General features: G+C 43.4%; 1 protein-coding gene across 1 annotated transcript in view; it reads left to right on the forward strand.

Annotated features, from left to right (window-relative positions):
- The first annotated feature begins 819 nt into the window (after positions 1 to 819).
- The window catches only part of Arhgap28 (Rho GTPase activating protein 28), a 176,055-nt gene continuing 162,421 nt past the window's right edge, over positions 820 to 14,453 (forward strand). The window contains exon 1 of the mRNA XM_052193410.1: positions 820 to 1,048. Within this exon, the coding sequence (XP_052049370.1) occupies positions 933 to 1,048 (116 nt within the window). The 5' untranslated portion in view covers positions 820 to 932. The remainder of the gene's footprint in view (positions 1,049 to 14,453) is intronic.

Raw genomic sequence — 14,453 nt, forward strand, 5'->3', positions numbered from 1 at the left:
GTGTGTGTGTGTGTGTGTGTGTGTGTGTGTGTGTTTATAACCTCCCTTAAAAAGTCCCCTGAAAATACTATTCATTGAGCCTGTGGCAATCAGGAGTAGTTTTTCAGACAGTCTGGAAACAGTATCTGTCAGGGATCAGGACTGGGTGGAGGAAAGGGATGTTAGGAATGAGGTAAGAGTCTGGCTGTTGCAGTCTTGAGGTAGGGAAGGAAGCTCAGTCTTGCACATGCAGAATGATGGCTTGGGCAGAGGGGAAATCAGATTCTCTGTAACTTAGACTAGCAAATGTCAGTGCCACCCAGTTCTTCAATTTATGATTCGGATGTTTACATGAGAGTGTCACATTTTCTCCCTTTCTTCCCCAGGGCACCTATTCCAGACCTAGCCTTTCTCCCCTTGCCTAAGGCATGGTTTCTGTCTCACGTCTGAGACTGCCAGGCAGGAAACGTTCCTAGCCATGGGATAAGCCTCCCGTTTGAAGGGGGGCGAGGAGAAGGTTGAGAAGAGGAAAAGAGAAACAAAGGAAGAAAAACACAAACTTTACTAGAGCAGCTGGCCGAGCCAAAAGCTTCAGGCAGGTTTCCAGTTTCCTAGAAGCAGGGATACGTGGGCGTGGCCCTCACTGTATGCTAATCTGCTCGCTGTACTCTGTGGGCGTGCCCTCGGTGTATGCTAATCTGTCTGTTGTACTCTGTGGGCGTGGCTCTTAGTTATGTTAATCAATCTGTACGCCTTGTTTTGTGGGCGTGACCCGCAGTGTATGCTAATCAGGCCGCTGTACTCTGTGGGCGTGGTCCTCGGGCGGGCGGGGCCGTCCTAGCCGCGGAGCCTTGGGGCGCCGGACGCTCGGGGCCGCTGACCCGCTCCCGGAGCTGGTCCACGTTGGTCCGGGTCTTTGTTCTGGGTCGGCGCGGGGACGTGCGCCACTGAGGATGGAGGTGGAGGACTCGGGCGGCGTGGTGCTGACCGCCTACCACTCGCACGCGCGCTCGCAACCGCAGGGCGCGGAGCCACGCTGCGCGTCCCGGGCCAGCCATCCGCTCAGCAGGTACGGAGCGGCACCGCGGGCCGCGCGCGCGTCGGGCGGGGCGGGGAGGGGGCAGCGCTTAGGCAAGTTTTTGTGGAGTTGATAACTGAGATTGCTCTTTGTATAAAGGTCCTGATTGGAGATGAGAAATGGCCCGGGCGAAAGTCTGTGTGTGGCTGACTGAGGCTAGCAGGGTATTTGTAGTCTTGACGCAACTTTATGAAGAGTTAGGTAAACATACCTTTTCTGTGGAAGGCTCTCACCACGTACTGGAGAAATTTTAAAATATTACCAAAAACCAAATACAAGCCGGATGAAAAGAAAAAAGTTCTCGGAGATACTCAGATTAACTATTTGGAGCTAAAATTTCTCTCAAAAGGAAACCTCCACTGACACAATTTCACTTCTACTGTAAATACCCTCAATTGTGTAAATACGGTGATGTCATTATTTGATGACTGCTGGTGCCGATTGTATGCAGCCAACGCAATTCCTGTTTATTTCTTTGGGTGAGCATGTGTGCATTTAGTAAACCGGGGATCTGGAGTTCATTGCTCTGGCATGTCCATCTGTTCCTCCAAAGACGGATGGACAAAAATATTCCAAATGTGAGATGGCTTGCCCTCTGGCATGTTTAGGGGAAGTTCATTTGCTATCCACTATATCCACTATATCAGTGGATGGTTTTACTTACTTATTTTGAAGCCTCCACTGATGCGTGTTTTGATATCATCTCCTAATGGCATCTTACACCACTGTTATTTTCAATTACTTGTTTTTCCTCACACTCTTAATCTTATGTGATTATAATTACTGCTGTTTCCCAATTTAATTGATTTGTGACTATGTCACAGAATATGCTTTGGACAGTATCCATGAGATGAACCAATCACACTGGCTTAGGAACTACACTGGTCTTAGCTAACAAAGAAATTATTGTTTCTTCCAGAGAGAGCAGGTTGAGTCAAATCTCATTTTAAAACAGACAGTGAGAAATGGGCCGGTTTTCTCTGGCATGCACATCATTTAAATGCCGCTACTTGAAGGTACAAACTCTCCTTTGTACTGAGCGTGTAATTCTTTAGGAGAAAATACCATCTTGGACCACTATGACTGAACACTACGAGTGAAATAGATGTGATTGGATGCAAAGCAAGGGCCAGTCTTCTACATTCTTAAGTGACCTGGGTGTAGCTTAAGCTCTAGCAGCTGTCTGTGGGCATCAGCCAGAGAGCTGAAAGCCAACTGGAGGGAGATGGCTTTTGTTGTTAGCGCAGCATGTGGTCTTGTGGAATGGAAATGTGTGAGAGTGGGAGACTTGACTGATATCATAGTCAGTCCTTTACCATAAGCCAACTGGGTCTAGGTTTGCAATGTTGCTGGTTGCCTTGGACCCTCTGTGACTCCCTCCTCTGAGGCAGGGGATGGGAGTGCAGCCCTCCTTCAGGCCTCAAACAGCAGGATTGTGGGAGGATAGCTTTGGTCCTCAGCAGAAGCGTGGAAAATAGAGGCTCCTGTGTTTATGAGGAGCCAGACAGAAGACACTACATCATCCATCATGTGTCTGATAACAGAAATTATCAGACCCAGTTATTAACCTTTGACTTACTAGCTACTGATCAATTCTTCCCTTCAAACCAAGAAGCAAGCCAGTATTGTTCTGCGTTGGAAGAAAGCACCCCTCTTTCATGAACACACTTTCGGAAAACCCGCGCATGTAGTTGGAGTCTACTTATGGAACAGCGAGCAGTCTGGCTCTGAGAAAGTGGCTCTGACTTCTCAAAGATTGCTGTTCATTAGTGCTTGCTAGCACTGATGGAAATCAAAGCGAAACTTCCCTCCTTTTTCCTCAGGGCTCTGGCATACCTGGTTTATCTAGTTTTGAGCTTGGGGTCCTATTCTTTTCCTACCAAAATATATCCCCAATGTTATATTCAAATGCCAAAGAAGTGTCTGCCAAAGAAGTACTGTCATATTGTAATAACTAAATTCTTGAGGAAATTAATGAATTCCTGCTGAGGGTTGTAAAATGGCCAAGATAAAATGGCTGGATTGTAAGAGCCAATCTAGCCTGTCTGCACAGACTGTGTATTAGTAATCCCGTCAAGCACCGGAAACACAAAGATAAATGGGATGTTCTTCTTGCCCTGAAATGTGGGCCGACCAACAGAATTGTCAGGATGAAACAATAGACCCTTTGGAAGGAACAAAGTGGTACAATTTCTAATATAAGAATGTTCAGGTATAACCGGATCTCCAACTTCCAGTTAAGAATTGGGGGCATAGCAACTGGGGTCCATGCTGTGGCCTGCCAACACTCTCCAGAGCTGAGGAAGAGTAATGGCTGCTCACCGTCCCCTGCTTGCCACACTCTTTCTGCTGCTTCTCTGCAGTGAAGTCAGCTGTCCACTTAAATCTCTTTGGGACCTGCCATTTGTTTATTAAATTTTGTTAACGTCAATAAGCAGCAAAATATGCCTGTCAGGCCCGGCTTGGGGAAAGATTGTCAAACGTTGGCTGTCACCTGTATTAATGACCACCCTGTTTCAAGCAGTGGCTTGAGTTGCTCAGAGCACCGACTAACTCAAGAGATGGCACAAATGCCTATGATGTCCTTGGTGTGAAGTGGAAGTTCTTGGTACTTGTTTCCCTACGAGAGAATCGGGAAAACCAATCAGGATCCAAACAGCTTTGCCCAAAGCATCAGTTACCATTGAAAGGAAAGGGATCCATTTAAATATCTGAGTGTTACAGCTTCCACGGCACACTTTGGAAGGGTTCAGGGATTCGCTTGTTCTTACCTTGTTGGATGGATGCATGGATGGATGGATGGATGGACGGATGGATAGATGGAGTACAGCTACACATGGCATATCACAAATGAAACTATTGCCAATCTCAGAAGTAAGTGCACTTTAGTGCGACTTCTGGGTACCTAAAAGACCCTGCATTCAGGTTTGCTGTCTATATGTCTTCTCTAGATTTCAATAACAACAACAAAAAAAATTTGATGTAGAGAAATAGTCTGTGGCATTTAATCTACAGACCATCCTTAGTCTGTTTTGTTCTAAGAACGTCAGTGCACAGAGAGCAAACAGTGTGCTGTGAATAAGACAAGTTCCTGCTTCTTGGAGTTTGTCTGAGGTGTTTGGTACATTTGGAATAGCACTGTATTTCCCATTGAATCCTTCTGTGTTTCCTTCAGAATTCTCTGTTATTTTCTGTGATTGCTGCCACGATGCTCCTTGACGCTTTATTGTGTATAACCTGGGTAAACTTGATTACGCATTCTCATGATCATTTTCTCACATAACTTTTGTCTTTTATGATTTCCTGAGGAATTGACTTAAACGACCCTACAGCCTTTCTTTGCCCTAACTTCTCAGAAGGCGAGCGCTGGTCTCACAGAATCTCTGTTTTATTGAGGCGAGTAGATGAGATTCTGCCAATGTCTGATCTGTGAAAATAAAACTGTTGAACTTAGCTTCAGAACCATGCTTCTTAGAAAGGCCCAGGCTTCTCCTGAGAACCCTGAGAATATTGACAAACATCCAAAATACTTTCTTGTATAAAGAAATTAGCCAACCATGATACTTGTTGCCTGAGTTTTCAAGAATTTCCTTGGTTGTATGAAGTAATGATATGGACTTGTGTGTGTGTATGTGTAAGTGGGTGGGTAATTATTTCTAGTTGTACATTCAACGTCCTGAGAAACAATAAAAACAGAGTCGTAGACAAAACATCTCTTCTTTGTAAACCAGTGGAGCCTGAGCCAGGGTCCCCTTGGGCTCTCCTCTGCAGCTCGGGCCAGGCAATTGTGAAGGAGACATTGGATCTCAACATCACAACCACTTATTATAGTGAGAACACTTTGATAAAGCAGATATGATGTCAATGTCAGAAGTAAATATTTTGGGCAAAACTAAACTTAGCCATTGTTAATGGTCTATTTTTGGGGGGAACTCTTCTGGGTTGAAATTAATTTAAAAGATAGATGCTTCAACAGGTCAACACTTGTTAAAATAACACTTGTGCTTATACAAAGGACAGTCAATTCTGGGAGATGGGCGTCTCGTTCTACAAGGCTCTGAAGCAGTAATGGAAGTGGCCTTCTTAGATGAGGGTGGGTATTTATAGGCCATTTTTTATGTTGTGGTTGAAAGCAGAGCTGAGGTCTCTGGTTTCCTTCGTGGACTCCCTGCTGAGTGGAGGTGCCGCCATGTGCAGAGCTCTTGCTAAACATCTGCTGCATTTCCTTTGATCCTCTCCTTAGGCTAAACATTTGCCCAGTTGCTCTATCCACTTTTAACCTACTCAGGTTCTGCCTGATCCTTAATCCCCAATGTGAAGACAAATACTCAGGAAGTTTGGAGTGACCTGGAAGTACCTTTTACCCCCTCAACTTCTAATTTGCATGATGTACAGTTACATCCTGCTTGAACCGGGGTTTCCCATGGGCTTTCCTCGGTAGCCCAGGCCAGTCCTGACCCTCACCCAGATTCCTTAAATGTTAGCGTGTTGCAAAACCAGCCTTGCAGTGGTCAAAACTGTAGAAAATGACCAAGGCATACTACAGTTAACTACACTACAGATTAAATTCTTACTTATTTCACTAGTTTCCTTGCTAGAATTAATTTTCTGGTCATAGAGTTGAATCCAAGATGCCACAGTGATCACTTATAGTGAGTTAGCCCAATGTGTTCTTCTTTTGAATTCAGTGAGAACATGAGAAAGTTCTGAGGAAGTGACAACGGACCATCCTGTCAGGTCCATGACACTAGGATGTCCTAATGATGTTGATGTTGGTCACCTGGCTAAGATGGTGTTGCTAGGCTCCCATACCACAAAGTCGCCATTTTCCCCTTTGCAATGAGTTTTCGTCCTCCTGGAAATACTTTATATGAATATCTTTTCTTCCCAAACTATCATGTACTGATTTTAGCATCTGTCTGTGGATCACAGAAGCAAAACTTATTACTGGGATGTTTTGATGATGTTTTTTTTTCTCATTTCATCTTGATTTTACTTAATTTATGTTCCATGAAATAATATATTCATTATTCTCTCTAAATTTATTACTTTTATGTCCAACACTTCTTCAAACGGAACCCAATGTAAATAGGCATTGGTGGTCATTTAATGAAATAGCTTTACCTGGCTTGATTTCATGAGGATATTAGGAACATTTTCCTAATTTTTCAAGTTCCTTTATTTTTTGGATGCAAATTTTTACTGAAGCTTTAAGAGGAAAGAAATCACAGAGTCACTAGTTTAAATGCTTAGTGAGAGACTGTAGTTATTAAACCTCATCTCTTTATTTCTTAGAAGTGTCTAGATACCTGGTGGGCCTTTCCTGAGATGTTACCTGGGTGTCTGCAAATGCATTTTAACCCAAGCAAACATTCCAGATTTACATATAATCAAAACTTCTTTTTACTCTCATCAAGCCAAGCAAATTACTTTTGGAGTAATTGCCACATTCTTATTTCCCGACCATATGGTCTCCAGCTATCTGCTCCAGCTGGGAATAAAAGGCAGATGTTAGGTATAGATGCAAAAGAGGACTGTTTCTTAAAAGGAAGGCTGGTGGTTAAATCCTGCCCATTTAAGAAGTTGAATTCATTTTTAAATCTCTTTATATGAAAATACCAAGTCAACCACATCCTTCAGTGGTGTGGGAATGAACCTTTTCTTGATTGTTCAAATAAACAAACATACAAAACAGTAACCCAAACCAACCAACCGAGCAGACAAAAACAAACAAACAATAAACCCAAACAAACAGACAAACAAAATGAGGGTCAGAAAGATTGCTTGGAGTGTGAAGGTGGGTGCTGCCAAGGGTAATGACCTCATTCAGTCCCCAGGAGCCTCATGAGAGGACAGAAGTGACTCCTGCAGGTTGTCATCTGACCTCTGTATGCATGCAGTGGGACGTGAATGTGAACATGAGCACACACACACACACACACACAAAGTAAAAACAAATGAACAATTAATGCTGACTGATAAGATGCAGCAGTTCAGTGAATGCCTGTTAAGGTGCATAAGCTACTAAAAAATAACCTATATCTATATAGTTTCATTTCTCCTATAATTTAAATAATGATAATGTCAATAATTGTTATTCTCTGAGACAGTGTTTCTCTATGCAGTTTTGGGAAGCCTGCAACACCCTGTGTAGCCCAGGTTAGTTCTGAACCTCTGCCAAGTGCTAGAATGTAAGGTGGGGACCCCCCACACCAGGCTGAAGTGATTATTTATTGTTCATAGTTTTTCCACATGCCAAAGAGCAAAATTAGATCCATATCTCTCACTCTGCACAAAAATGTATTCAGATGGGATTAAAAACCTTAATGGCAACTAAGAATTCTGAACTTGTTGCCAGAAAATGTAGAGGAAGCACATTAGGGTAGAGTTTGGGCAAGAATCCTGGCAGCACAGAAAACCACAGGCCACAAGGACTGGTAAGGGTATCACATGCAATTTCAAAGCTTCCGCACAGAAGAAGGGACAGACAGCAGAGTGGACAGGCGGCCTGGAGAATGGGAGCAGACCCTTGCTAGATAAACCCCAGACACAGGCGGATAGCTAGAACGCTATACCCCAGACACGGGTGGATAGCTAGAACGCATACAGAATGGCAGAACTTGAACTCTCGGTCAACAAGTGGGCCGATAAACTGAATAGAAAGATCTCAGAAGAAGAAACACTAATGGCCAGTAACTACTTTAAGAAGTTTAAGATCCCTGGCTATCATGGAAATGAAAATGAAAACCACTTTGCGATTCCATCTCCATCAAGAAAGCAAATGATGACAGGCACTAGAAAGGACCCATTATCTCTGTGCCACAATCCCCTGGGAGTTGAATAACTCGGCCACTGGGGACACCAATGTGGGGGCTTCTTCACAGGTGAAAAGAAGGACCACTCTGTGGTGGAGGCCACCCTATGGACAGGAGGGCTTATGTCATTCCTGGACATGTAGCAAAAGAATTCCATGCTCTACCACAGAAACACATGCATGTCTGTGTTTATTACCATTTTGATCACAATAGCAAGGACACGGATGCAGCCTAGATGGCTGACAGACAGATCCGCTCTGTCAATTGATGAGCGGATACTGAAAACATGGGATGTAGCCCCAGCGGGGTTTTGTTCCGTTGTAAGGGAAAATGAACTAACACAATTTTCAGGAAACTGAATTAAGCTAGAAAAGATCACACCCAAGGAGGTGATCCCATGCTCAGAAAGACAAACAGTATGACTCTCCTATACAGATCCTAGCTTCTAGCTGGTCTGTGCGTGTGTTTGTGTGGAAATATGGGCAGCGGTAAGGAAACTAGAAAGGGCCCATGAGATGGGGGACAAAATAAGGTGGCTTTACCGGAGAGGGGTGGGGAGGGCATCGGGATGCATGTGCTATAAATGTTGATGGGAAAGTGGAGGGCCAGGGTCAAGTAGAGCTGGAGAATCAATGAAGCTAAGTATCTCTGAGAATGCCGGGAGGAAACCTGATACTCTGTACACTGATTATAACATAACTTAAAAGGGGCGTGGGTTGTGGCGCATCCTTCGGGTACCCCCTGCGTTCCATCACAGTAAAGGACCGTTGCAGATGAACTATCTAACAGCTGCTGAGTGCCAGGTAATTCCAAGCGTGGGGAATGTATGCTAAGCCTCATTTAGAGGAACAGCTGGGAGAGTCGTGTTACTCTGAAAAAACAGAGGAAGCCTGGGCATTCTTTGCAGTCCCTCCAGTGACTGGACGATGACCGCACACAAACAACTCAGAGGGCAGGAAGGAGAAACTGCAAACCAAAGATAAAGAAACGCGGGGGAATGTTTAAGCTGTCGAGCAAATAGGACTTATCTGAGCCATTTTAGTCCCGTGGGTCATGGCACCACATATCTTTTATATAGAAAGATACATCTTTATATCTGCTGTGAACTCTGTGGGGAGTCACAGGATTTTCTTTTTTCTTTCTTTCTTTTTTCACATTTGTAGTGTATAGGGACAAGAATTCATTTGAAGGTGTTTCTTTGTTACTCATCTATGATAATCAACACAGAGAGCACTAATCAATGCCTTTAAAAAAGCTAATGTATCTGTGTTCCTACGAAAGCTATTGATGAAATTATGTGCTATTCTTCATTGTTTGTTTCTCCTCCTCGGTCCTTTCCTCTTCCTCTTCCTCCTCTTCCTCCTCCTTCTCCCTTTCCCCCTCCTCCTCTCCTTCCCCCTCTTCCTCTCTTTTCTCCTCCTTCTCCTCTTAATTCTTTCTCCCCCTCCTCCCCTCCTCATTCTCCCCATCCTCCTCTCTCACCCCCTTTCCTTCTCCTGTCCCTCCTCCCCCTCCTCCTCCCTCACCCACTCCGTCTTCAAGGCTGGCCTCACTCACAATCCTTTTAATTCATCCTCATTAGTGCTAGGTCTGCAGACATGCCACCATGTGAGAAATCTGACAGATGCTAGAAAAATATTAAACTTTAAAAAATGATAACATGCTAGCATGGTAGTGCTTTTAATTCCAGTACTATGGAGACAGAGCAGTCTAATCTCTTGAGTTTAAGGCCAACCTGATCAACAAAGCAAGTTCCAGCAGTCAGGGCCACACAGTGAGACCTTTTCTAAACAAATAGACAAGCAAACAAACTACCACAGTAATATGCCCTGCCTCACCTTCTTGGCTAGACTTTAAACATTCAAGTTCACGTAGTAGGCCAAGTTACTGTTTTTATAGTTGGAATGAAGCTATATCTAAGGAGCAGTAGATACAAAGGAAAGAAAGTACATACAAGTAAAGAAACAAAGCCAAACTTATTTTCTGGACGTTTCCTTGATGATAGTAATTGTAGCAGCTCTTACGACAACCATAACCTGCTGCTCTAATAAGCATTCCGTGATTAGTCGAGCACCACCATCTTAGCTCTACTGAGCACTTACTCTGGGGCTAACACTGAGCCAAGGGCTTGACATGCAAGTCTCATTTAATCCTTCTGACGGTCTTGTAACACAGTAACTCTGGTACCGAGAAGTCACCTAAGACCACACATACAGCAAGGTTCCCCCTCATCGCTCTCCAAAACCTGTCCCTTCAGATTGTTATTGCAATCCTGTGACACTGATCAATACATTATGCACATGCCATTTCCAGACTCTATTCGATGAAGGATCACTGAGAGTAGCTTAAAAAATGGAAGGTGTTATAAATGTCCAACTTTGATTTAAATGTTCATTTTGGCGTGCATTTTAGTGTGTGTGTGTTTGTGTACACAAAATGGGCATGCCTGTGTGTATGCATGTTTGAATGAATGTTGACAATGTGTATGGGTGCAGGTGCCACAGATTATTGTCAGGTGTCCTCCTTGATGATTCTACACCTTATAAATTGAGGTAGGGTCTGTCACTTGAAGAGTCTAAGCTTGATTTGACTAGCCAGCTAGCATGCTCAGGGATTCTACCTCTGTCTGCTGAGCCTTGGGATTAAAAGTGGGTACACACACACACACTCACCACATACACCACACACATACACACACTTACCACACTAACATGCACACACACTCATACACACACTCACCACACACACCACACACACACACATACACACACACTCATCACACTCACATGCACACACACTCACACACTCATGTCATACACACACACATGTATATACACGCATGTTGGCCTTATTGTAGTCATATTTAGGTAGTAATATTTAGGCAAATTTCACTACAGAAGTCATTAAAACCCTGACCAAGCATCGGCAGCATGGAGTCCTGCATCCCTTCCCTCCCCTTTCCCCAGCAGAAGGAGGGTGAGTACTTTCTAGTCATTAGGACTCAGGTGTGCACTCACAGACCTGGTGTGTGCTCGTCAACCTTAGATCTCACCTGCTTTCCTTTTAGTTTGTTAACTAATTGCCTTAATACTAAAATAGGCTCTTGTGGCTAAAATTTAAAACAAGTTTTTTATTTAAGGCTTACAAGAAGTCTTCATGGAGTGGAGAAGTTACACCTGTGCGATATTCCCATCTGATATTGAGTCAGGTTTTCACCTCTTTCTGACCTAAAGCTATAAAGAGACCTCACTAGCCTTCCATCATATCTTCCTCCAGACCCTTCACCAGATCTCTCACCAGATTCCCCCAGATCCCTCACCAGATCTCTCACCAGATCCCTCACCAGATCTTCCACCAGACACTTCACCAGACCCCCGTCAGATCGCTCAACAGACCTTCCACCAGGTCCTCCAGCAGACCATCGATTGCGACTTTTATAGATTTTTTTCTCTTACAGCCCCTTTTTCTGGTCAGAAGTTTGCATACAGTTCTGAGTATATTGATAGATAAACTAGGCATGCCAATCAAACATAATGAATCATAAAAATATTTTAAAACAATTCTTTGGCATAAAAGTATTACCAGATTAAAATTAAAAGCAAATTTGCATGCTACTAAGATGAATGTGATTATTTTTATATAAATAATAAGATGTTGGCTGAATAATTGATACTGCAGTATGTAGAGCATTGTATTTCAGAGTCAAGTAAATCTTTGATTTTATAATTATTAATTCTGAAAAATACCTCATTTCTCTAAATACATAGTATAAAGTGGCAGAATTATTCTTAGGATTATGTCAGAAATTGTTATAAATTTTGCTCACAACAAAATTTATTTATTAATTTTTAAATGGCACTTAAATGGCCAACTCAAATAATGATTTTATTAATTTTTAATTTTTAAATTGAAAGTAGTTTTTATATAATATATTTTGAACACACTTTGCCTCCATCGTTGTCCTCCCAGATTGTCTCTCTCTCTCTCTCTCTCTCTCTCTCTCTCTCTTTCCTTCCTTCCTTCCTTCCTTCCTTCCTTCCTTCCTTCCTTCCTTCCTTCCTTCCTTTTTTGTTATTGGATATTTTCTTTATTTACATTTTAATGTTATTCCCTTTCCAGGTCTCCCATCTGAAAACACCCTATCCCCCTTCCCTGCTTCTATGAGGGTGTCCCCCCCCCCCCACCTACCCTTTCCTGTCTTCCCACCCAGGCATTTCCTTACACTGGAGCATTGAACACCCTCAGGCCCAAGGGCCTCTCCTCCCACTGATGTCCAACAAGGCCATCCTCTGCCACATATGCGGCTGGAGCCACAGGTCGCTCCATGCGTTGGTTGGAGGTGAAGTCCCTGGAAGCTCAGGGGGTCTGGCCGGTTAACACTGTTGCTCCCCTCCATGGGGCTGCAAACCCCCTCAGCTCCTTCAGTCCCTTCTCCAACTCCTCCATTGGAACCCTGTGCTCAGTCCAATGGCTGGCTGTGAGCATATGCCTCTGTATTTGTCAGGCACTGGCAGAGCCTCTCAGGAGACAGCCATATCAGACTCCTGTCAGCAAGCATGTCTTGGCATCCACAATAGTGTCCAGGTTTTGTTATTGTATATGGGATGGATCCCCAGGTTTGGCAATCTCTGGATGGCCTTTCCTTCAGTCTCTGCTCCACACTTTGTCTCTATATTTCCTTCTGTGAGTATTTTGTTCCCCCTTCTAAAAGGGCCAAAATAACCACACTTTGGTCTTCCTTCTTCTTGAGCTTCATATGGTTTGTGAATTGAATCTAGGGTATTCTGAACTTTGGGGCTAATATCCACTTATCAGTGAGTGCATACAATGTGTGTTCTTTTGTGACTGAGTTACTTCACTCTGGATGGTATTTTCAAGTTCCATTTGCCTGTGAATTTCATGAAGGATTCCCTCCATTTCTACTGCATGCCTCCTCCTCCTCCTTCTCTCTCTCCTTCTCTCTCTCTCAAACAGACAAAAACTAAACAACAAAATAAAACAAAAAACCAGAATAAAACAAAATGAACAAATTGACAAAAAAGAAAAAGCAGCTAAGAAATACCATGAGAAACAAATACACATTTAGATATACACACTCAGATAGATATACCCACTCAGATATACACACTCAAATAGATATACACACTCAGATATATGCACTTAGATATACTCACTCAGATAGATATACATGCTCGGATATACACACTCAGATATACACACTCACTACATACTCAGACACACTCAGAGATACACAGATATACACACACAGATATACATACTCAGATTACACACTCATTACATACTCAGACACACTCAGATATACACACTCAGATATACACCCAAACAAAACCTATAAAACCTCAAAATTGGAAACCATAATATACAAGCAAACAAAACAAAACAAAGCAGGAAAGCAACCCAAAACCCAATGAGGTTTAAAAAAAAATGCCCAGACAGAGAAATATGAGACGCAATATTTTGCAGAAATACTTTTGAGCTCATTTTGTTTGACTGCTTCATCTGCTGCTGCTCACGGGGCCTCCCCTGAAGTCTGGTTTGTGAAAACAGTGAGACTTGTTTGGTAAAACTCATTTTCTCCGTCGAGAGTGGTTGTTAATTAGAGACATTAATTAACAACCTGGGTTGGGGATGGGAGCTCGTGTCCTCTTCGCTCTCAGTGCCAGGACCTCGGCTACTTTGCACCTGTGCAGGCTCTGCAAGCTGCCACCGTCTCTGAGTTGATGTGTGCATCGCTCTTGTTGTGTCTAGAAGGCCTTGTGTCCTTGACGGTATCCATCCTCTTTGCCCTTTAGAATCTCTCCATCTCTTTAATGCATAGTTCCCTGAGCCCTGAAGGAGCAGACTTGATGGAGACATCCCATTTAGGACTGACTTTTGCGAGGTCTCTGGCTCTGTTAGTTCCCACCTGCTGCAGGGGAAATTCTCTTTGGCAGGATGTTATTAGGAGTCACTTTAATACTGTGCTCCTTTAGCAGAATAACAGTATTTTGTTCTCTCCTAGGCCCATGACCTACTTAATCCTAGATTCTTGTCTACCCAAGCAGTGACAGGCCTGAATTTCATCTCCTGGAGTGGACCAATAATCCAATCAGATAGTGGTTGGCCATTCCCACAACGTAAGCACCACTATTACACTTGATCTTAGCCAACAGGCCGAGAAGTGATTGTAAGGACCACTATTGTACCAGCATATCATACAGACAGGCCACCCTTGTAAATGGAGGGCTTTGCAGCTGGCTTGGTGTTTAGTTCTCTCCTCTGGTGATGTAATTGGTAAAGATCTTTTCCTATTCTTTAGGCTGCTGTTTGTCCAAGTGATGGTGTCCTTTGTCTATAGGAACTTTTCAGTCTCATGAGGTCCCATTTATTAATTGTTTCTCTTTGTGCCTGTGCCATTGCTGTTCTGTTCAGAAAGTCTTCTCCTGGGCCACTGCATTCAAGGCTGTTCCCCACTTTCTCTTCTCTCAGGTTCAGTGCATCTGGTTTTATGTTGATGTCTTTGACCATTTGGAGTTGACTTTTGTGCAGGGTTATAAGTTTGCATTCTTCTATATGCAGAC

The sequence above is a fragment of the Apodemus sylvaticus genome, chromosome 9 (genome assembly GCF_947179515.1).
Source record: "Apodemus sylvaticus chromosome 9, mApoSyl1.1, whole genome shotgun sequence".
Lineage (NCBI taxonomy): Eukaryota > Metazoa > Chordata > Mammalia > Rodentia > Muridae > Apodemus > Apodemus sylvaticus.